Source organism: Mugil cephalus, chromosome 22 (assembly GCF_022458985.1).
Source record: "Mugil cephalus isolate CIBA_MC_2020 chromosome 22, CIBA_Mcephalus_1.1, whole genome shotgun sequence".
Taxonomy (NCBI): Eukaryota; Metazoa; Chordata; class Actinopteri; order Mugiliformes; family Mugilidae; genus Mugil; species Mugil cephalus.
This window is the reverse complement of record NC_061791.1, coordinates 2170285-2193749: the sequence shown is the minus strand read 5'-3', so window position 1 is coordinate 2193749 and position 23465 is coordinate 2170285. Positions and strand designations below refer to the sequence as shown.

Sequence of the window (23465 nt, the reverse complement as noted above, 5' to 3'; positions counted from 1 at the left end):
AAATCATCATAACTCACTGTTTAACCGACTTTGGTTTATTATAAATGTCAGATATAAAGTTACGATCCAATATAGACTGGTTAAATTAAAAATGTCAACAATGTGCAACATCACTGAAAAGCTTCAAGGTATTTGTCAAAACGGAATGATATACAACAATAAAATATAACAATAGTGATAATGCATTTAATAATACTAATGCAACAGCACAATAAAACAAGTCACAGTTACAGGAAGAGTGTCTAAGATAACACAGTATATAATAATAATAATAATAATAATATTTTAATAGATTTTATTTATAACACTCTTTACATTAGCCACCATTCAGACACATATCTTATGTTAGCAGTTAACGCTAAAATTATACGTATTATATATAACTGATTTAGGAACTACATGACCTACTTAGTACAATTCTTTACAGTGGCTGAAGTCAGTCATTTTAGTGTCAGTCAGATGCACTGACTGAGGTCTAACCATTAGTCAGAACCCCTGCCCAAGATGGCGGCCGCGTTGACAAGCCTGATTGCGGTATATACGTGTATATATCTATGGAGGGTATGTACGTGACATCAATACTGTGTGGCTATAACGTTACTTTCAGTAAAGCTCTTAGCATTAGCATCTTTTATTTTACTTACATTTATCTTAACTGAAATTATCTACACCTAGGGGTGGGCGATATGGCAAAAATATCATATCACGATTTTTTTAAAAATAAAATCACGATTTCGATTTTATCACGATCGTATATTGAAAAATGAAAAACAGACAATTTAGTCCAAAGAACCTTTCTTAATAGATTTTATTTTAAGTAGTCGCAGTTTTGCCTGTATGTGCAAAAAAATCAAATTTAAGGTAAACAACAACAACAACATTCTAATAAAGGGCACTCTTGCAAAAGTAGTAACAGAAAGTTTTCTACAGTCTTGAACGGTATCATATCTTTTGCAAGATAAAAAGTAACTGTTTCTATTACCTCTTTCCATCGCTTGCTTGACTTGTCATACGGAGAGTGCCTTTGTTAAACGCCTGTGTTAATGTTGACTGTTTTGGTTTTACGCTAGCTGCTGTTTGGCTCTCAGCATATTGTTTGGGATGCGTCCTCTTCAAATGATTAAATAGGTTTGACGAACCTGTTCTGCGCTTCAGCAATGGAGGAAAATCCAAACCAATTCCATATAATGGAAGTGGATTTTTTTATATTTATTTTTATTTTAGTAACCAACTCCGTTTGACTTTCAGCCTTGGCTCCATGCGGCTACCGCTACACACATAAACAAGGAGGCGCGTCACTGCCCGTAATTCGATGATTGGTCGTTCAGGTTGACGACGTAATACGTCTGGTGCGTCGGTGCATCAGCATAAAAATGCAATTTATAGAATGTGCCCTAGATGATCCCACGATCTCTACAGTTTGACAGATCGTCTTCACGATGTAATCGTTCACGATTTAATATCGTCATATCGCCCACCCCTACCTATACCTAACTGAAACTGTGGCTAATCCACTTTTCCAAATCCATACTAGTTTGTATGGATCATTGTTGAGTCCAATTATGATTTTTTTCCTGGTCTCGCTGTATTTACTGATACATTTAACCATGTTTTTGGGCTCGGGCAGCAGTGATGTCAATGCATAACCTCTACTACTGTATTAAGTTAAATAAAACAAATCTTCTCTAGATAGACAGATACCATGCATAATATATGACGAAAAATACAATAAACATTAACCGAAGGGTTGGTCCATGAACTGAAGGGTTAGCAGTTCGCTCCCTGGAATATGCCACATGCCGGAGTGTCCTTGAGCAACCCCAGTTGTTCCCAGTGCATGGCACTGGTGTGAAGATGCGTCTGTGGCTGTAAAAGTGCTATATAAAAGCAAAACCATTTACTAATATACGATACATACACATATCTCTCAGGTTATTGTTTGTACGAGCATCTCTTTGTCCATCAGTTCATCGTCTAATCATGTGGCTCCACTGTTACAGAGACCTGCAGTGGGACCATCTTTATCGGGACGTCACCCCAGGTGCTGATGTATGGAAACAGTTTGTCGGTGAAGGTGTCAGTGAAGGTGTGGATGTGTTCGTCTGTGTCAGAATCAGAGAACGTCAGTCGTCCTCCGTCCTGGTCCAGCGTCACCCTGATCTTCTTTGGGTTCGTTGCCAACATCACATCAGATCCTTCATCAGACGGTGAAAGGGTTTTGTATTCACCATTGCTGAACATCAGCCTCCACAGACCGGGCCATATGACTCCTTTCCTCGGATTCCACTCGGTTACCACACCCAGGACGTAGGCCTTGTTGTCTCCAACCTCCACCTCCCAGCTGTGGCAGCCTGAATCAAAACCCTCAGAACCAACGGCGGAGATGAAGTGGTCAATTCTCTCTGGGTTGTCAGGAAGCTCCTGCTTCATCTCTACCTTCCTCAGACTGGTCAGATCATCAGACAGGACGACTTGTGGATGAGCAGAGTTTGGATCCAGAATCACAGGACTGTAAGACACCATCTCCTTCATCTTGGTCCAGATGTTGAAGCTCAGGTTGCCCAGATGTTTGGCCACGTCTATCAGTGAACCTGAGTCCAGCTCTGGATCTTCAGGCAGAAGTTGGTGCTGGACTCTTTCCTCTGCAGCCTTGAAGTTCTGCAGGAACGAGACGTCTCCAGCTCTCAGCTCCTTCTCTGTGGCTTTGATTGTGATTGAAAGAGCTTCAGTCTCTTTGCTCAGAGCCTTAATCTTCTCCTTCATCATCAGACTCTTCTGCTCCTCCTCCTCCTTCAGTGCAGCCATCCTGGCCCCCTCTTCCTCATCTAGAAACTGATGAAGCTTCCTGAACTCCTCCTTGATCTTCCACACGGTGCTTTCTGCCTGAACTTTAATGTGCTCTGCTGTTTGATCACAGTCTCCCTTCACTTGATGAATGAGCCTCAGTTTAGTTTTTAAAAGCTTTAAAAAATCCTTAAATTCGTCTTTGCGTTCTTCAGCTGCTTCTTCAGTTTCTTTGAATCTGTGGTTGCTGTGGGTTTCTGAATCTTTGCAGACGCTGCACACCAGCTGCTGGTCGTCCAGACAGAAGAAGCTGAGTTTCTCAGAGTGCACACTGCAGATTGGATCAGACTCTGAGGATCCCTCCTTTAAAAAGACCTCACATTGGCTTTTAAGTGCAAAAGTAAGAGGAAATAAATCCTTTGAGGACCGTCTCTTACAGACAGGACAGTCATGTGTATCCTTTTCTGTCCAGTGTTTCTTCAGACATTCGTTACAGAAGCTGTGGCTGCACGACAGAGTTACCGGATCTTTAAAAATGTTTTCACACAGAGTACAGAGCAGATCTTTATCTAGTTCAGTAGCCATGTTTACGTCCTCTCTAAACTCAGATACTTTCACTTTCGTTTTGTCTTCTTAAACTTATTTTATTTCTGCCATCAACAGCAGCTCCAGTACTTTACCACCAGCAGCATTCCCACCAGCATTCACTGCAGTAACGTTTGAGTCCTTCAAAGGAAAGTCTGAGAATATGGTTTGAAAGTTGAAGCTATTGTCTCCAACTTGCAGAATGTCCGGTCTCTCACTTGAAGAAAAAGTTTGCTTCCTCATTCAAGGGCGGAGGTGGAGCTCAGTTGCTCTTACTGCGCACTTCAAAGACTTAAAGTGGTACACATCTTTTGTGATTATTTTTGTAAATTAAGACTGAAATAATTCACATTTATCTTCAGTTTTTTCTCTTAGAAATAATGTGCTGTTTGCAGGTATTAACTGAATTGTTTTCTGCAAAGATAATAATGTTTTCCTCTAATTTTTTGCTCCTTTTCTAATCTGTTACTTCCTCTTTATATCATATCATTACATACAAATGTAGACAACCTCCATGATAACCTCAAGTGGGAGGATTTTATTATGAAAATGTACCTACAGTATATATTATATATAAAATAAATACATATGTGATTATTATTAAATTTAAATTCATGCTTTATACTAATAGTTTTAAAAATAGAATACAAAGTACACACCATATAAAGTGTTTAATTAAAATATGTCTTCTGTGGAGAAATTTGAGAAATTATTGTTAAACTCTCAAACGTGAGAAGTGTGATTTTTATGTTTTGCAACAAAATATTTTTACACAAATCCAACTCTACCTTTCCCACTATTACAAATGTGTCACATTGTTAATCAAATCTCAGTGAATCAATGAATGTCAGTCAGAGTTTAGGGTTTTCATTCCTTTGCATTATGTAGTTATATATATATATATATATCATGAAAAAAAAAACATTAAGAATGAACAAATCCCTGATTACTTCATTACAATCATAGAATAATATTGTGATTTCCTTCCATATAATTTTTTTTTTGAGAATTTTATTTCCTTTGTCATGATTTGGTTCATATTATTTAATCTCTATAAAAAAGGTAAATAAATTTATTCAAATTCCCACCGTGACAATAACACAAATCAGAATTATATTCGTTTTACAAATACTCTGACACAAAAACCTGTTAAAATGTAAACCAACTTGATCAATGCCCTGAGAAAAAAAACATCAAGTCTTAATCATTAAGTCTAACATATAACATGTACAGTATGAAGTTAATACACATTTTTAAAGTAAACAATACTTGCACTGTAGAATTTGCAGATGCTTAATTCAATTTTTGGTTTTCAACATCAACACACATGAAGTAATAAAAAAGATTTTAAAGTTAAAGAAACATGAAAAAACCTAAATGTTGTCAGTTGATTTAACTAAGCTTGCATATGTTTTATAGTGTATGGCAGCTAAAGCTTAACTTTAATATATCACATTAATGTCATCTTATTGTTTTAGTTTCACAGGTCACAACCTTCCTGTTTAAGCTCAGTAATTTCATCGTTAACATTTTTAAAGCACAACATTTAGCAGCTAACTCACATTCAACAGTAAAAGTTAAACCCTTTGATCTTAAAACATAAAATGTTCAGAGTCTCCACTGAGCATCTCTTTGTCCATCAGTTCATCGTCTAATCATGTGTCTCCACTGTTACAGAGACCTGCAGTGGGACGATCTTTATTGGGACGTCACTCCAGGTGCTGATGTATGGAAACAGTTTGTCGGTGAAGGTGTGTGTGATGGTGTGGATGTGTTCGTCTGTGTCAGAATCAGAGAACATCAGTCGTCCTCCGTCCCAGTCCAGCTTCACCCTGATCTTCTTTGGGTTCGTTGCCAACATCACATCAGATCCTTCATCAGATGGTGAAAGGGTTTTGTATTCACCATTGCTGAACATCAGCCTCCACAGACCAGACCGTGAGACTCCTTTCCTGGGATTTAACTCAGTTACCACACCCAGGACGTAGGCCTTGTTGTCTCCAACCTCCACCTCCCAGCTGTGGCAGCCTGAATCAAAACCCTCAGAACCAACGGCTGAGAAGAAGTGATCGATTCTCTCTGGGTTGTCAGGAAGATCCTGCTTCATCTCTACCTTCCTCAGACTGGTCAGATCATCAGACAGGACGACTTGTGGATGAGCAGAGTTTGGATCCAGAATCACAGGACTGTAAGACACAATCTCCTTCATCTTGGTCCAGATGTTGAAGCTCAGGTTGCCCAGATGTTTGGCCACGTCTATCAGTGAACCTGAGGGCAGCTCTGGATCTTCAGGCAGAAGTTGGTGCTGGACTCTTTCCTCTGCAGCCTTGAAGTTCTGCAGAAACGAGACGTCTCCAGCTCTCAGCTCCTTCTCTGTGGCTTTGATTGTGATTGAAAGAGCTTCAACCTCTTTGCTCAGAGACTTAATCTTCTCCTTCATCATCAGACTCTTCTGCTCCTCCTCCTCCTTCGGTGCAGCCATCCTGGCCTCCTCTTCCTCATCTAGAAACTGATGAAGCTTCCTGAACTCCTCCCTGATCTTCCACACTGTGTTTTCTGCCTGAACTTTAATGTGCTCTGCTGTCTGATCACAGTCTCCCTTCACTTGATGAATGAGCTTTCGTTTAGTTTTAAAAAGCTTTAAGGAATCCTCAAGTTGTTTCTTGCGTTCCTCAGCTGCTTCTTCAGTAGCTTTGAATCTGTGGTTGCTGTGGGTTTCTGAATCTTTGCAGACGCTGCACACCAGCTGCTGGTCGTCCAGACAGAAGAAGCTGAGTTTCTCAGAGTGCACACTGCAGACTGGATCAGACTCTGAGGATCCCTCCTTTAAAAAGGCCTCGCATGGGCTTTTAAGTGCGAAGTGATAAGGTTGGTCCTTTGAGGATCTTCTCTTACAGAGTGGACACTCATGCGTTTCTTTTTCCATCCAGTGTTTCTTCAGACATTCGATCAGAGTTACCAGATCTTTAAAAATGTTTTCACACAGAGTACAGAACAGACCTTTATCTAGTTCAGTAGCCATGTTTACGTCCTCTCTAAACTCAGACACTTTCACTTTCGTTTTGTCTTCTTAAAGTTATTTTATTTCTGCCATCAACAGCAGCTCCAGTACTTAACCACCAGCAGCATTCCCACCAGCATTCACTGCAGTATCGTTTGAGTCCTTCAAAGGAAAGTCCGAGAATTTGGTCTGAAAGTTGAAACTATTGTCTCCAACTTGCAGAGTGTCCAGTCGCTCACTGGAAGAAAAATTTTGCTTCGTCATTCAAGGGCGGAGGTGGAGCTCAGTTGCTCTTATTGCGCACTTCAAAGACTTAAAGTGGTGCACATCTTTTGTGATTATTTTTGTAAAGTAAGACTGAAATAATTCACATTTATCTCTCAGAAGGAATGTGCTGTTTGCAGGTATCAAATGAATTGTTTTCTGCAAAGAATTTGCAGGATAATAATGTTTTCCTCTGACTTTTTGCTCCTTTTCTGATCCGTTACTTCCTCTTTATATCATATTATTACATACAAATGTAGGCAACCTCCATGATAACCTGAAGTTGGTATGAAAATGTACCTACAGTATATATTACATGTTTTGGGTTCTTTGTTTGTGTAAAGTGTGTTTTGCACATTAAAAAAAACAAACAAAAAAAATGAATAAGTAAAGCTAAAACGAAGGCAAAGGCTGGTTGAGTTAATATAAAATTAAATTATATAAAATAAAATAAATAAAAAGTTCTAACTTCTTTTATTCCTTCATTAAGTACATATAGTAGTATTTATTATTTTGCACTAGGTTATGAAAAGAATGTACATATTATATATTATTATTTACAAAGGGGTCCGTACAAAGTTACCTTAATTTAAATATGTAATATGTATGCCCAATTAACCATAAGTCAGCGTAGGAGACACAGTAAAAATACATGATAAAATATTCATATTTCTGATTTAAACGGGGATAAAATAACCTCAACTTGAAATACGTTGTAAAATAAAGTGTAGTAAAATAAAATAAAATAGCTTATTAGTAATATTAATTAATACTTTTAATACTAAAAATAAATATATCTGTCATTATTATTAAATTTAAATTTATGCTTTATACTAATAGTCTTAAAAATAGGTAGAATACAAGGTACACACCATATAAAGTGTTGAAAAATTTGGATTACCATGACCTGGATGACTAAGAACCTTCACAGACTTTGATCTTAAAACATAAAATGTTCAGAGTCTCCACTGAGCATCTCTTTGTCCATCAGTTCATCATCTAATCATGTGGCTCCACTGTTACAGAGACCTGCAGTGGGACGATCTTTATCGGGACGTCACTCCAGGTGCTGATGTATGGAAACAGTTTGTCGGTGAAGGTGTGTGTGAAAGTGTGGATGTGTTCGTCTGTGTCAGAATCAGAGAACGTCAGTCGTCCTCCGTCCTGGTCCAGCTTCACTCTGATCTTCTTTGGGTTTGTTGCCACCGTCACATCAGATTCGGGGCCTAATGGTGAAAGGGTTTTGTATTCACCACTGCAAAACATCAGCCTCCACAGACCAGACCGTAAGGTTCCTTTCCTTGGATGTTTCTCTGGTAACACACCCAGGACGTAGGCCTGGTTGTCTCCAACCTCCACCTCCCAGCTGTGGCAGCCTGAATCAAAACCCTCAGAACCAACGGCTGAGAAGAAGAGATCGATTCTCTCTGGGTTGTCAGGAAGATCCTGCTTCATCTCTACCTTTCTCAGACTGGTCAGATCATCAGACAGGACGACTTGTGGATGAGCAGAGTTTGGATCCAGAATCACAGGACTGTAAGAAACCATCTCCTTCATCTTGGTCCAGATGTTGAAGCTCAGGTTGCCCAGATGTTTGGCCACGTCTATCAGTGAACCTGAGGGCAGCTCTGGATCTTCAGGCAGAGGTTGGTGCTGGACTCTTTCCTCTGCAGCCTTGAAGTTCTGCAGAAACGAGACGTCTCCAGCTCTCAGCTCCTTCTCTGTGGCTTTGATTGTGATGGAAAGAGCTTCAACCTCTTTGCTCAGAGACTTAATCTTCTCCTTCATCATCAGACTCTTCTGCTCCTCCTCCTCCTTCAGTGCAGCCATCCTGGCCTCCTCTTCCTCATCTAGAAACTGATGAAGCTTCCTGAACTCCTCCCTGATCTTCCACACGGTGCTTTCTGCCTGAACTTTAATGTGCTCTGCTGTTTGATCACAGTCTCCCTTCACTTGATGAATGAGCCTCCGTTTAGTTTTTAGAAGCTTTAAGGAATCCTCAAGTTGTTTCTTGCGTTCCTCATCTGCTTCTTCAGTAGCTTTGAATCTGTGGTTGCTGTGGGTTTCTGAATCTTTGCAGACGCTGCACACCAGCTGCTGGTCGTCCAGACAGAAGAAGTTGAGTTTCTCAGAGTGCACACTGCAGACTGGATCAGACTCTGAGGATCCCTCCTTAAAAAAGACCTCATTCTGGCTCTTCAGCTCAAATGTAGGAGGAAGTCGTTCCTTTGAGGACCGTCTCTTACAGAGTGGACACTCATGCGTTTCTTTTTCTGTCCAGTGTTTCTTCAGACATTCATTACAGAAGCTGTGGCTGCACGACAGAGTTACCGGATCTTTAAAAATGTTTTCACACAGAGTACAGAACAGATCTTTATCTAGTTCAGTAGCCATGTTTACGTCCTCTCTAAACTCAGATACTTTCAATTTAGCTTCGTCTTCTTAAGATCTTCTACCATCAACAGCAGCTCCAGTACTTTACCACCAGCAGCATTCCCACCAGTGAGTCCGTCTTCAAAGGAAAGTCCAAGAATTTGGTCTGAAAGTTGAGACTATCGTCTCCCACCTGCCGAGTGTCTGGTCTCTAACTGGAAGAACAGGTTTGCTTCCTGATTCATTCCAGGGGTGGAGCTCAGATCAGGTGTTCTCATTGTGCACTTTATAAAAGCCTTCATCGAAGGTTTAAAGTGGAACACATTTTAATGATTATATTTGTAAATAAAGACAAAAATAATACAGGTTTGTCTTTGGCGTTTTGTCTTGGAAGTAACGTGCCATGTGCAGGTATTAACTGAAGTGTGTTCTGCAGAGAATTTGAAGAATAATAATGTTTTCCTTTGACTTTTTGTTCCATTTTTTAATCTGTTAATTATTATTCATATATTGCTAAATGTCGGCCATCCTTATGATAACCTGGAGTGTGATGACTGTGTTTTTCACAATGAAAAAATGAATTAATTAACAAAATAAGTTACAAATACAAAGGGCCTTTGAGTTCATTTAAAATAATCATAAAAATATATTTTAAAAAAAATATATATATAATATTTTGGATTATTGTTCATTGATCAATAAAATAGGTACAAAAAAATAAAATAGTATTCATCTATAATATAAATTATTAATACAACTCCACCTTTTCTATAGTTTCACATACAGCACATGATGACAGTGTTTAGGCAGAACAACATTATCAATAAAATCTCAGTGAATCAATCAAAGGTTTTAGAGTTGGTCACTACAGGTTTTCAAATAACACTAGTTCACAGAATAATCACATTTAAACACTTCAGTAACTTACTATTTTAGTTCCCTCACTCTTATTTGGTTCATATTATTCGATTCCATAAAATAAGTAAGTTAAATACATTCATCTTAACTAGAATCTTAAAAAGAATAAGAAGTTTTAATACTTAAAATGCTAAACATATAAATACATGAAAACATGAATAAAGTCAATGTGCAGTTATTACAGCATATTTAAAAGTGGACAGTATTTACACTGTAGAAGTTAAAACAATCCACCAGGACCTTATATGAGTTAAAGTGTTAATTCTCAATGTACGAATAATTTCAACCCCTTATTATTCATCATAGTGATTTTAAAGTTAAAGTAATGTGAAAAAAGGAAAAGTTATCAGTTGATTGCACTTAACTCCTGTATTTTGTTTTGCAGTGTATGACTGTAAGAAGACTGGAATAACAGGTTTGCGTCCGGATTGATTCCAGGGGTGGAGCTCAGATCAGGTGTTGTTATTGCACACTTCATAAAAGGCTTCATCAAAGATTTAAAGTGGTACACATCTTTTGTGATTGTATTTGCAAATAAAGTTTAAAATAATACAGATTTGTCTTTAGCTTTTTCTCTTGGAACCTACATGATGTGTGCAGGTATTAACTGATTTGTTTCCTGCAGAGAATTTGTGGAATAATAATGTTTTCCTCTGACTTTTTGCTCCTTTTCTAATCTGTTACTTCCTCTTTATATCATATCATTACATACAAATGTAGGCAACTTCCATGATAACCTCAAGAGGGAGGATTTTGTTATGAAAATGTACCTACAGTATATATTATATGTTTTGGGTATTTTGTTTGTGTAAAGTGTGTTTTGCACATTAAAAATTAATAAATAAAGTTAAAACAAAGGCAAAGGCTGGTTGAAAAAAGTTACCTTAATTTGAATCATGTGCAACAACATTTTATACGAATGGTCAGTAAAAAAAATAGGTGGAATAAAATTAAATAGTTTTCATGTATAATATAAATTATTAATACTTTGTTATTAAGTACAGACAAATGTCCCTTTATCAAACTTGTGAAATTACGAGGAAACTTTCAAACACCAGATGTATCATTTTTATTTTTCACCTGCAGCCACAAAATATATTTTACACAAACCCAACTCCACCTTTTTTATAGTTTCACATACAGCACATGATGACAGTGTTTAGGCAGAACAACATTATCAATAAAATCTCAGAGAATCAATCAAAGGTTTTATAGTTGGTCACTACTGGTTTTTAGTTTACATTAGTTCACAGAATACACAGATTTAAACTCTTGGATTAATATCTTATTATTTTGTTCCCTCACTCTTATTTGGTTCATATTATTCGATTCCATAAAATAAGTAAGTTAAATACATTCATCTTAACTAGAATCTTAAAAAGAACAAAAAGTCTTAAAACTTAAGATGCTAAACATATATATACATGAAAACATGAATAAAGTGAATGTGCAGTTATTACAACATATCTAAAAGTGGACAGTATTTACAGTGTAGAACTTAAAACAATCCATAACTTAAAGTGTTAATTCTCAAATAATGCATGATTCATTTCAACTGGTTATTACACTTCAGAATAAAATAGAGATTTTAAAGTTAAAGTAACATGAAAAAAGGAACAGTTATCAGTTGATTGCACATAACTCCCATATTATGTTTTACAGTGTATGACAGCTAAAGCTTAACTTTAATATTATCACAGATTAGAAAGATGTTTCTCAGCTTATTGTTTTAGTTTCACAGGTCACAACCTTCCTGTTTTAGCTCAGTAATTTCATCATCAACATTTTTACTGCACAACATGTAGCAGCTAACTCACTTTCAACAGTAACAGTATAAGTTAAGCCATTTGACCTTAAGAGAGACACAATGTTTAGAGTCTCCACTGAGCATCTCTTTGTCCATCAGTTCATCATCTAATCATGTGGCTCCACTGTTACAGAGACCTGCAGTGGGACGACCTTTATCGGGACGTCACCCCAGGTGCTGATGTATGGAAACATTTTGTCGGTGAAGGTGTGGGTGAAGGTGTGGATGTGTTCGTCTGTGTCAGAATCAGAGAACGTCAGTCGTCCTCCGTCCTGGTCCAGCTTCACTCTGATCTTCTTTGGGTTCGTTGCCAACATCACATCAGATCCAGTGTCAGATGGTGAAAGGGTTTTGTATTCACCACTGCAAAACATCAGCCTCCACAGACCGGGCCATATGACTCCTTTCCTCGGATTCCACTCGGTTATCACACCCAGGACGAAGGCCTTGTTGTCTCCAACCTCCACCTCCCAGCTGTGGCAGCCTGAATCAAAACCCTCAGAACCAACGACTGAGAAGAAGTGATCGATTCTCTCTGGGTTGTCGGGAAGATCCTGCTTCATCTCTACCTTCCTCAGACTGGTCAGATTATAAGACAGGACGACTTGTGGATGAGCAGAGTTTGGATCCAGAATCACAGGACTGTAAGACACCATCTCCTTCATCTTGGTCCAGATGTTGAAGCCCAGGTTGCCCAGATGTTCGGCCACGTCTATCAGTGAACCTGAGTCCAGCTCTGGATCTTCAGGCAGAGGTTGCTGCTGGACTCTTTCCTCTGCAGCCTTGAAGTTCTGCAGGAACGAGACGTCTCCAGCTCTCAGCTCCTTCTCTGTGGCTTTGATTGTGATGGAAAGAGCATCAATCTCTTTGCTTAGAGCCTTAATCTTCTCCTTCATCATCAGACTCTTCTGCTCCTCCTCCTCCTTCAGTGCAGCCATCCTGACCTCCTCTTCCTCATCTAGAAACTGACGAAGCTTCCTGAACTCCTCCCTGATCTTCCACACGGTGCTTTCTGCCTGAACTTTAATGTGCTCGGCTGTTTGATCACAGTCTCCCTTCACTTGATGAATGAGCCTCCGTTTATTTTTTAGAAGTTTTAAGGAATCCTCAAGTTGTTTCTTGCGTTCCTCAGCTGCTTCTTCAGTAGCTTTGAATCTGTGGTTGCTGTGGGTTTCTGAATCTTTGCAGACGCTGCACACCAGCTGCTGGTCGTCCAGACAGAAGAAGCTGAGTTTCTCAGAGTGCACACTGCAGACTGGATCAGACTCTGAGGATCCCTCCTTAAAAAAGACCTCATTCTGGCTCTTCAGCTCAAATGTAGGAGATAAGATTCCCTTTGAGGATCTTCTCTTACAGACAGGACACTCATGCGTTTCTTTTTCCATCCAGCGTTTATTCAGACATTCGTTACAGAAGCTGTGGCTGCACGACAGAGTTACCGGATCTTTAAAAATGTTTTCACACAGAGTACAGAGCAGATCTTTCTCTAGTTCGGTAGCCATGTTTACGTCCTCTCTAAACTCAGATACTTTCAATTTAGCTTCGTCTTCTTAAGATCTTCTACCATCAACAGCAGCTCCAGTACTTTACCACCAGCAGCATTCCCACCAGTGAGTCCGTCTTCAAAAGAAAGTCCGAGTATTTGGTCTGAAAGTTGAGACTATCGTCTCCCACCTGCCGAGTGTCTTGTCTCTAAGTGGAAGAACAGGTTTGCTTCCTGATTCATTCCAGGGGTGGAGCTCAGATCAGGTGTTGTTATTACGCACTTCATAAAAGCATCGGGCAACTGTTTCTGACTTTCATTCAAGAGTCAAAAATGTAGGTGGCACACATCTTTTGTAAATGAGGACTAAAATAAACACTCAAATATATGTTTGCAGCAAGGAATTTGCTAAATTTTTCCTCTGCTATATTTCAAATCTCTTAATTCATATAAAGCATTATATACCTGTAGCACTCACCTCATTAGTTATACTGAAGAGGACAAAGGGCTTCTGGGTTCTTTTAAATAGTTTTTTAAATGTTAACTCAGTTTTAAATATTATCTTGCATCTCTTTTTATAACCCATGAAATCACTTTTTAAATCAGTTTCAATAAAGATTTTGAACCAAATGTGTCTCAGAATGAAATGCTAGGTAAGCAATAAAGCAACAAAATACAGGCTTTTAGAAAAAAATACTTATCAATTATTTACTCTACTAAGATTATGGCTAATGAAATGAGAAAATGAATTCAAAATAAAATGTCCCCTTTTTTTTTAGACTTATAGACTTATATCCACGAGGGAAATTACTTTGTCACTGTAACTTTGTTGTACATAAAAGTAAACACTTATACTACATACTCATTTATATACTCATATATAAAATAAATGTGATTAAATTAAAGAAAAAGAAAAAAATAAACAACGTAATCATTGTCCGACGTGTTCGGCCGTTTGACCCGTTGCGTAGCAACAAGGAGATACTCTCAGTCCTGTACCATATATAAATGCATTAACTACAATATAAACCTTTTAACCCTTAAAAACAGACTAATAAAAGTTCAGTTTACCAAATTCAAGGTCGCTTAAACAAACTGTGTGGGTCCAAACACACGTCACTGCACTTTCTACTAACGCCAGAAACTAAAACATCCTGTCGCAGACCTGATGCGGGTTTGCTCGGGTTTGTTGTGGCTCGAAACTAAACGGTTGCCTCACTCCTTAGAGAGCAAAATAAAATGAAAAGTACCTGAATTAATGTTTCTGTCCCGTCCTTCCTCCAGTCACAGGTCCTTGTCATATCAGGATCTCACGAAAAGACTCCGTCGACTATCTTTTCTCCTCCTGCCAGAAGAACACACTAATAAATTCTCTATTTTTCAGCCGAAAACAGCAGATAAACCCCTCAAACAGTTCAACTGAGGGAGTCAAATTTAAACTAAAAAGGCGTCTATCCACTTGCAATGAACTGACGTTCAAGGCGGCTAATCATTAGCATTAGCATTAGCGGTAGCACAAACGGTTTTAACCTCCTGTGGAAATTCCTCCTGTTTTTAAACATGCCGCTTGTACTCTTCTCTCTGACAGTCGTGTAAACAATCATAATACACAAGTTACACGTCGGTTTGTAAACTGTTAACCAACAAACTAACATTTAAATCTCTCCCTAACGGTCACTCTTCAGCTCTAACGGCTCTTCTGGATCGTTCCACCGAGATCGATACTGAAACATCGATACTTCCGATACCAGACAGAAAACACAATCATACACAAAATATGGGAAAATGTTGTTTCAAAGACTAAATAAAAAAGAAATATGTAAAATAATAACACTATTAAAAGACTTGTTTAACTATTAAGAACTACTGTAAAGTGAAAACTACCATCTTATTCATCCTTATCCACCACTGTTCTCAATGTAACTACATGTACATACAATTGTACATATAATTTTATACCAGGTCTTTATGGTCTAAAAATTATTGGAGGTAATGTAGTAACACAGTGGAAAGTGCATTAAACTATTGCTTTGTGGCAACACAACACCTCAGGTTGAACCACAACACAGAATATGAGGCACTTATGATGAGGAGGACAAAAAAGGAGTCGAATTTAAGATGCAGGTGTAGTTTTTAATAGTTAAACAATTATTTTAATGGCAACCTCCATGATAAACTCAAATGGAATGATTTTCTTATCTACATACCCATATATTATTTGGCTAAATATAAATATTATATTTACATTTTCTAGTTTCACAGATTAATGAAAGATTCAATCAATATTTCTCTGGTAACGTTTGACCCAAAGATCCAAGAAATAACTTCCCAAACATGAAGATAAAAATGTTTTTTATTTTTTATTTGTTTGCTGAGAAGGTTTGATTAAATATTTTAAATGGTGCAACCTCTGGCGACCTCGTAGTTTAAAGATGGTATAGATGCAGGCCGTTGTAGTGTGGAAAGATTGTTTTTCCTCTGCTATATCTCCTTTCTCATGTGTTTAGGTTAAAACATTCCCTCAGGAGGCCTGGGTAACTTTAAAGGCTCCGGGAAGAGAAACAGGATGGGATGTAATGTATGCAATAGTTTAAAAGGAAGTTATTAATGCAGTGGTAAATGTGATAATGCCAAAAAGTATATTTGATTGTAATTTACTTGGATGTTTATTATGGATCTGGTTTCTGGGTTTGATTAGTGGCAGACTATGAAAACAACCTGTCATGAATTTCTTGGAGCAGATGGGACACGGAAACTGATTTTCATAACAGGTGGATGCCTTTATTCTGAAACGACACAAAAGTGAAAATATACAGGTTACAGTATACAGTACAGAGTTTGTCACTAGTTCTCAGTATTAGCAGTTAAACTGTGACTTTAAATCAACAAGAAAATATTACTGAAGCTGTACATCTCCCCTAAAAATCAGTAAAAAGGTGTTGGAACCTGGAAGTGAGTGAATCAAATAATTTATTGTATTCATGTAGTGAAACAAGAACGTATTAAAGTTTTTTCCTTTTGTGGCATTAAAACAAAAAGAAGAAAGGAGATTTAAAACATGTTTTTTTCATCATCTTTTAATATTTTATACATATTATTATGATTAATTGCTCATATTTTTTATATAATCTCTTTAAAAGTGAAAAACGAACATCCCAATTTCCCTACGATGGCACTTTGGAATTAATGACAGAAGAAGAAGAAAATGTTTGACACTTCTGTAAAAAAATACGTGTTTAGTTGATTGTTTTCACTCTTAATTAAGTGCTGCATTTTCTCAATAATCAAATGACGTGTTTCAGGATGTAAAGTGCTGGGTTGTAAAGAATGCTTGGCTACATATATGATCAGTCTCTGGACTTTTATTTGAGTAAACATGGCGGCTTTTTGTTGTGTTCATCCCGGAGCCAGCTGTGTTTCTATTTTTTGTCACTTTGCGGGTCAGAGCAGAGAAACTGTTCCGTTAGCTTGTTCGCTGCAGCAGATCGGCGTAGACCCGTAAAGTCTAAAGAGAAGAAGAAGATGAAGTAGAAGAGGAACGAGTCCGGGCAAGGAAACAGAAACACCCACACTCCTCCTCCCCACCAGGAGGAGCAGGGCGGCCAGCGGCAGGTAGGCCTCATGTCAGGTGACGGCGTTCAGGTTCTGGCCTCCATCTCCCGGGGTGAAGAACTGGACTTTGGGCGACACGAGCCCCGAGTTGTTCCTGCGCAGGCTGCCGCTGCTCCCTGCGCCCTTACGCATGGAGTTGTTGCGCCGCATGGAGTTCCGCTTCCTCAGCGAGTTCTGGTGGGACAGCTCGCTCTTCTGAAGCGTCTGGATCAGGATGGACGGCTTCTCGTCCAGCTCTCTGGCGCTGCAGAGCGGCGTTGCTACCTTCAAGGACAACAACACGATACATGGGTCACTTGGTTCGCTAGCCAGCTTTTTGTTGATAATTTTTTGACAATTTCTGCTAGCCGAGAAAAAGGCATCCGTTCGGGCAGCTAAATGATCATTACCTTAACTGTGTGCCAACTTTGATTCCTCAAGAACAAAACCACTTAGAGTGATTCTGACTTTTGTGATTGAAACTTCAGAGTCTTAGCTTTCAAAAGAAACCAAGCTCCAAAATGTTCATGAACAGCATTCAGTTTACTTTGGGTATGTCCTAAATTGGAGTTTTTTTGCAAAAAGGCTGAAATATCAAGACATTAAACTAGCAACTACCATTACAATTTCTCTCACCCGTCTCTAAGTTCATTAAGATGCTAAAGTGTCCAACTGAAGAGCATGTTTCAAGTATGGGAACAAATTTTGGCAAAAGCAAATAAAAGCTAAAGAAAATCCGACTAATAATAAGAATAAAATGTGAAAAATTAAGAAATTAAAATAATTAAAACAATAAAACTTAATATAAAATATTAAAATATTTAAAAGAACCTGTTACTGATTCTCGGTGTTGATGATAAAATAAAAAACAGGATTTTTTTTTTCTCTTAATTGTCAGTGTTGTGGTGGTGAATAAAAAGAAAGGATAATTACTTTTACCTTGACTGTATTTCCAAATTTGGAGTAGTCCACAGAGTACACGCCCTCCTCCTCTGTTACTATGGGAACGAAGCGGTGGCCCCACTGGATCTCCTCGGAGACGTAGGAGGTCCTGGCCTGTGTGGTGATCCCTGTTGTCTCCACGACTCCCTCCAAGATGACGATGACCTCCAGGTCGCTGCACTGCAGCTCCATGGCCGACAGGTCGTACAGCGGGCTGAGGACACAAAACGCTTCAGTCAGAGAAATAAAAATAAAATCCCACAATGCATCAGAAAGCCGACCAAAAGGCATCCACACCATGAACAGTTTTTTCTTTAGTTCGATAGGTCTGGGTTCGCCCAGCAGATGGAGCTAACGAACTTGAAATTCAGATTAGTCCCCAGAATGTCTCCCCTTTAAAAAAACTAAAAGTCAAAGGCAGTCAACGCTGAAATATAGGCAATGACTACTCTGATAATTAAACAAATAAAAGAAGAAATATAAGACCGAAAAGTTTTGATGATCATTTTATAAACTAAATGGTTCATTTAGTGACTGGAGGCGCAGATTAATCCCTTGTGATAATAATCAGTGCAATTTATTAAGTGATGAATCACAACCTCCAAGAGTCCCTGCCCCAAAATGAAAGAGTTTAAATTCTTGGGTGGATGGTACAATAGAGTTAGAGATGAGCAGGTGACAGTAATACTGGACCATCGTGGTGAAGAGGGAGCTCAGCTAATGCTAATCCAACGGTCCAAGCCTAAAATTTTGGTCACAAACTTTGGGTAGAGAACAAAGAAATGGCAGAAAACAACTGAAATGAGTTTCCTAGATAGAGGTAGGGTAAGGGACTTGGACGTCCAGGGTTGGAAAGAGGTAGGTTGTGGTATTTCAAGCATCTGGTGAGGATGCCTCCTGGATGCTAACCATTTGGGGAAGCCCTTGGATGGACTGTCGGGAGGAGAGCCCGGGGTAGACCCAGAATTCATTTTGGTCAAGGAGTGCCTCGGGATCCCTTAGGAGGAACTGGAATGTGCTGGGAAATGTATGCTAGGGATGTCTTGATCAAGTTTTTTCAAGTCCTGACCCAATTCTTAAATTACCAAATGTCCTTCCATTGGAGATTGATGTTCTGACTCTTTCTGACAAGTATCTCCCGACTCTAATGACCCTGATGGTCAGCTGGCCACTGCACAATAACCCTAGTCTGACATTACTTCACATCACATTACATGTCTTGTGTCTTTGAACCTGTTTTTGTCGATGATGTGGCAGATGATGAGTGGAGCAAGGAGGAAGAGGCTGTTGCTGGCCACGGCGCTCTCCGTCTGCACATCGATCTGATGGATGGGAATCACCTCCCCCTCCGGAGTGGTCGTCTTCCTCACCACCTGTAGATCACGTAGACTCCTAATTAAATTAACAGCTCATCAAAATCAGAAGAACCAGTCAGAGGTAACCGAGTTATCTGATCACCTGTAGCCTGACGGTCGCTCCTATGATCATGCTCTTCCTGAGGTCACCGATACGGATCATGAAGCACAAACGGTTGTTCCTGACGGCGATCACAGCGTGGCGGCTGAAGATCAGTGTCTCTGCTCGACGGTTGGACTGAGCTGTCTTCATAAAGATGCAACCTGAGGAGAGGACAACACACATCAGACAACAACATGAAGAAATATAACAATAATAATAACGAATGAAAAACGAATGAACAAAGAGAAACCACAAAGACTAAAGCCAGTGGTCAGCTAGCATATCCATTCGGTGCCTGTGTAGGAAAAGAGGCTACGAAGGCTAGGAAGAGCGACTATTAGCTAGAAGGCTAGGAAGGTACGAAGGGCTAACATTGGTTGGGAGACTAGGAAACTAGGAAGAGCTACTGTTAGCTAAGAGGCTAGGACACAATGAAGAGCAACTATTAGTTAGAAGGCTAGCAAAGTAGGAAGGGCTACCATTGGCTGGGAGACTAGGAAACTGGGAAGAGCTACTGTTAGCCTAGAGGCTAGGAAACTAGGAAGAGTGACTGTAAGCTAAGAGGCTAGGAAACTAGGAAGAGCTACCGTTAGCTAGCAGACTACAAAACTAGGAAGAGCTACTATTAGCTAAAACACTAGGAAGCTTCAAAGAGTGACCATTAGCTAAGAGGCTACAAAGCCCAGCTTGGAAGCTAGGAAGAGCTAGTAACCGTTGTATTTCTAAACTATGGACTCATAGACTTTGGTCATAATGGCCATAGAATTCAGTGTCACGTCAATAGACTTAATCATCTACGAAGACTGTGGCATTATGAAGAAGAAGTTACATAAAAAAGAAAATCTCTGATAAATAATAGCGAGCTACACTTTAAAACCTACAAAATGTCTCAGGCTCACTCGCTCAGTATTCACATGCTAATAGTTGTATTTACTTGCTTCTGTTCATTTCCCATGCTGCTCATTGTTGCTCTTCATCCGTTCAGTAGTAACAAGGGTAAAATGGTTCAGCTTTCATCAGTTTCTGGGATCGCTAACCGGTCGGATTCCTGCGCCATCCAATCTGCAGTGTCGTGCATGTGTTTAAAGTATCTCTTCTGCCTCTTCTCTCCACCATTTTTGTCTCTGCTTCAGAAACTCCCTGCTCTTAACAGCTCTCACATTTGGAGATTCTTTAGGAATACCTTTTATCTCTACCAGGATCTACTCTGAACTTTGAGATTCTTTGATGATTCAAAGAATTTCCTTGGAACTTGAGTAGTAGAAGCATCTCTTTGTGCTAAGAATCTTAGCACAAAGAGGAATACGGCCCCTGGTCTCTCCTGAATCATCAGTTGGTCTATAGTTCATTCATTCTATTCATTCAATCACGTTGTTGTTAAAATTATTTGCGGATTTGAATGTTCAGATGAAGATGAAGATAACGAACTTACTAAGACCTGAGCTTCTGTTTGGTATGAATTTTTAATTTCTCCAACGTATTTGGGATCAGTAGGACCTAAGACGTATAAAAACTGAGCATCATCTTCCAACAGGAAGTAGCAGCTTTTGAAAAAAAACAAAAACAAAAAACATGTTCTCTTATGTGGACACTGGGATTATTTCATTATTTATATTATAATAAAGACACCAATATGTGACAAAATATAAAACTGTTTATTTTAATACCTGAACATGACTGGGCAAAGACAGAATTGCGAACAACGAAGAACCAACGTCCTCAAACGAGTACTTGCTAATTAGCGAGGTTGTAGCTCATTGCTATTGATGAAATTTGTTAAATTTTCGAGTTTTATCAAACTAGAAACATTAATAAGAATAAATAAACAACTTTTAATGATAGAATTTGATGGGGTTTTGGTCCTCGTCCACTTTTGTCCTGTGATCGTCTGTGGATTGAAACCGATGAAATTCCTGCTATCGTGTTTTTACAGACTAGTGTATTGACCCTTTGCCACCACTAGATGGCAGACTAAAGTGTCCCCTAAGGAGGACAACGGGTTTAAATAAAGCAGAATTAGCTGCAATAAAACCTAAGGCTTAATGTCCCCATATTGTCCATCTCTTTGTGTCTGTTAATTCGGCAAATTTCCATTTGTCTTGGGCCACAGACGTCTGAGCTTCGTGACCCTTTGGAAGTTCGTGACCCACAGTTTAGATACTCCTAATCCTAAAGCTGCCTTCCAACTACCAGCTCTGAAGCCGTTTCTTACCCAGCATGACGGCGTTGATGATGAGCCCCACTATGTTCTGCATGATGAGGACGGTGATGGCGGTCGGACACTGCTCCGTAATCATACGTCCCCCAAAGCCGATGGTCACCTGGACCTCGATGGAGAAGAGGAAGGCCGAGGTGAACGACCTGGAGGGAGGAAGAGGTGTCCAGACCTTCAGAAACTTAGACTTAAATCTCATTTTCACCACATTTACACTCTTTTAATTGTTCACTTATGAGCTAGTGAGAAGCATCCATGAAGAAACTGAATGGAAACAAGAAAATGAATGAGTGGACAGTAACTGAATAGATGTTCTTAGTTGCTTTCCACAGTAGGGGGAAGGAAGCCTGATGGACACGGAGGAGGAGGAGGAGGAGGAAAGGAGAGAAGAGCGAGAGGGTGGGTGAGTTCGGAGGGAGGTGCCAGAAACCCTCCTCCTCTGGTCTTTTTGGTTTTATTTATCTCTCCTAAGAACAAGGAGAGCAGACTTTTCATAACTGTGTGGCATAATTAATGTCCCTCTCTACCTCGATTTAAAAATGGAGGGCGAGGAAGAAGAGAGGAAGAGGAGGGTTGGGAGGCACGGGTCAAGTGAGGATGGACAGAAAAGAGAAGAGAGAAAATGAGAGGAGGAATAAAAAAACAGTGACACCAACACACACTTTAACAGCCTTTAACAGATGAACCTTTTTTACTCTGATAATACGGCTCTCTCACTTGACGTCTGTGACGCAGTGGGTCCTGTTCTGCCGGTCCGGGTCCAGGTCTCCGTGCGCGAACGCCACCAGCCACCAGCTCATGGCGAACAGCAGCCAGCTGCTGACGAACGTCGTGGTGAAGATGACCAGCGTGAAGCGCCATTTCAGGTCGACCAGCGTGGTGAAGACGTCCTGCAGGAATCGGCCCTGCTCGCGGATGTTCTTGTGCGCCAAGTTGCACGAGCCGTTCTTGGCGATGAAGCGCGCCTTGTTCACGCGGTCCCTGAACACCGGCTTGCGGGGCATCCGGGAGGCGAGCCCCGCCAGACCGAACTCCTCCGGGATGATGCTTTTTCTCGCCAACATCTTCCGTCTTTCTTCTTCCCTTTCTTCTTCTGATTTTCAGTCAGGAGGAAAAAGAAGCGCCGGAGCCAAGTGTTCAGTGCGTCTTTACGCGCGGACACGGCATGTCCACCTGCGGGGAAAAAAACGCGCAAAGACGCACGAGTCCTTTCGCCTCCGTCAAGTCTCGGGGACGTCTCGGAGTGAACGCAGCGCGCCGCCTCCGCTCAGCTCCTCTGAGGGCTGGGACGGTCTCCTCTCTCCTGTTGACGTAGTCCAACTTCCAGAGAGTCCAGAGCCGCTCAGACCAGGGCGCTGCTGCCTTCAAGGACTCGTCAAGGACAGTCGGAAAAGACAAAGTCAAACCGAGACGCAGAAGCAGTTCTCACTTCTTCCAAATTGGTTGATTGTTCCACCTGAGGAATTTCACACATTTTCCTCTTAAACTTTCTTAATTTTTAAACACATTTCACACCACAAACTGTCAAATTATGGAAAGACATGCAGTTTATTTTGACTTATATGTGAGGTTCACATTTACTCCCGTCTTAGTTTAAATCTGTTTCCACACAGATAAAATAATTAATGGTACCACAGTTCAGATTTTTTTTGTATGACTCATTATTAATTTTCAAAGTTAAAACTTTACTTTTAATACAGACATAGGCTCTTCAAATATGTATAAATAAATGCCAGTCTATGTTCTTCACTGAGAATCATTTAAAACAATAAAAAGTCAATTTTATGTCCTTATAAACACAAAATAAGTTAATTGAAGATACATTCCATAATATATTATTAAATATGTCATAAAACCAGCTTGTCTTTGCTTTAAAAATATGGAATATATTTAATATTCAAGATATAATTTTTATTCAAAACAAACAAAAAATTTAAGTTTTATTATACTTTTTTTTATCTTGTATTAGGTGATTTGAGACGTGGCCACTAGGGGGCGCCATTTAGCAACATATTCTCCCTGTGTTGAAGGTTTAATGACCAAA

General features: G+C 39.5%; 5 protein-coding genes across 5 annotated transcripts; all 5 read right to left on the bottom strand.

The window, feature by feature from the left end:
- Positions 1-166: 166 nt before the first annotated feature.
- Positions 167-3919, bottom strand: LOC125000230 (zinc-binding protein A33-like). The gene has a single exon (XM_047575642.1). It carries the CDS (start codon positions 3367-3369, stop codon positions 1975-1977), a length of 1395 nt encoding a protein of 464 aa, XP_047431598.1. The 5' UTR covers positions 3370-3919; the 3' UTR covers positions 167-1974.
- Positions 3920-4096: 177 nt separating this feature from the next.
- LOC125000233 (nuclear factor 7, ovary-like) lies at positions 4097-6616 on the bottom strand. The gene has a single exon (XM_047575646.1). It carries the CDS (start codon positions 6389-6391, stop codon positions 5021-5023), a length of 1371 nt encoding a protein of 456 aa, XP_047431602.1. The 5' UTR covers positions 6392-6616; the 3' UTR covers positions 4097-5020.
- A 229-nt stretch (positions 6617-6845) lies between these two features.
- LOC125000232 (zinc-binding protein A33-like) lies at positions 6846-9308 on the bottom strand. Its single transcript, XM_047575645.1, has one exon. The coding sequence runs from the start codon at positions 9026-9028 to the stop codon at positions 7634-7636; it is 1395 nt and encodes a 464-aa protein (XP_047431601.1). The 5' UTR covers positions 9029-9308; the 3' UTR covers positions 6846-7633.
- A 1673-nt stretch (positions 9309-10981) lies between these two features.
- LOC125000231 (nuclear factor 7, ovary-like) lies at positions 10982-13426 on the bottom strand. Its single transcript, XM_047575644.1, has one exon. The coding sequence runs from the start codon at positions 13232-13234 to the stop codon at positions 11840-11842; it is 1395 nt and encodes a 464-aa protein (XP_047431600.1). The 5' UTR covers positions 13235-13426; the 3' UTR covers positions 10982-11839.
- A 2545-nt stretch (positions 13427-15971) lies between these two features.
- Positions 15972-22874, bottom strand: kcnj8 (potassium inwardly rectifying channel subfamily J member 8). The gene is made up of 6 exons (XM_047575216.1): positions 22139-22874; positions 21419-21567; positions 19207-19367; positions 18982-19121; positions 17746-17962; positions 15972-17091 (listed from the first exon to the last, which is right to left on the bottom strand). Exons 1-6 carry the CDS (start codon positions 22483-22485, stop codon positions 16840-16842), a joined length of 1266 nt encoding a protein of 421 aa, XP_047431172.1. The 5' UTR covers positions 22486-22874; the 3' UTR covers positions 15972-16839.
- Positions 22875-23465: the final 591 nt, after the last annotated feature.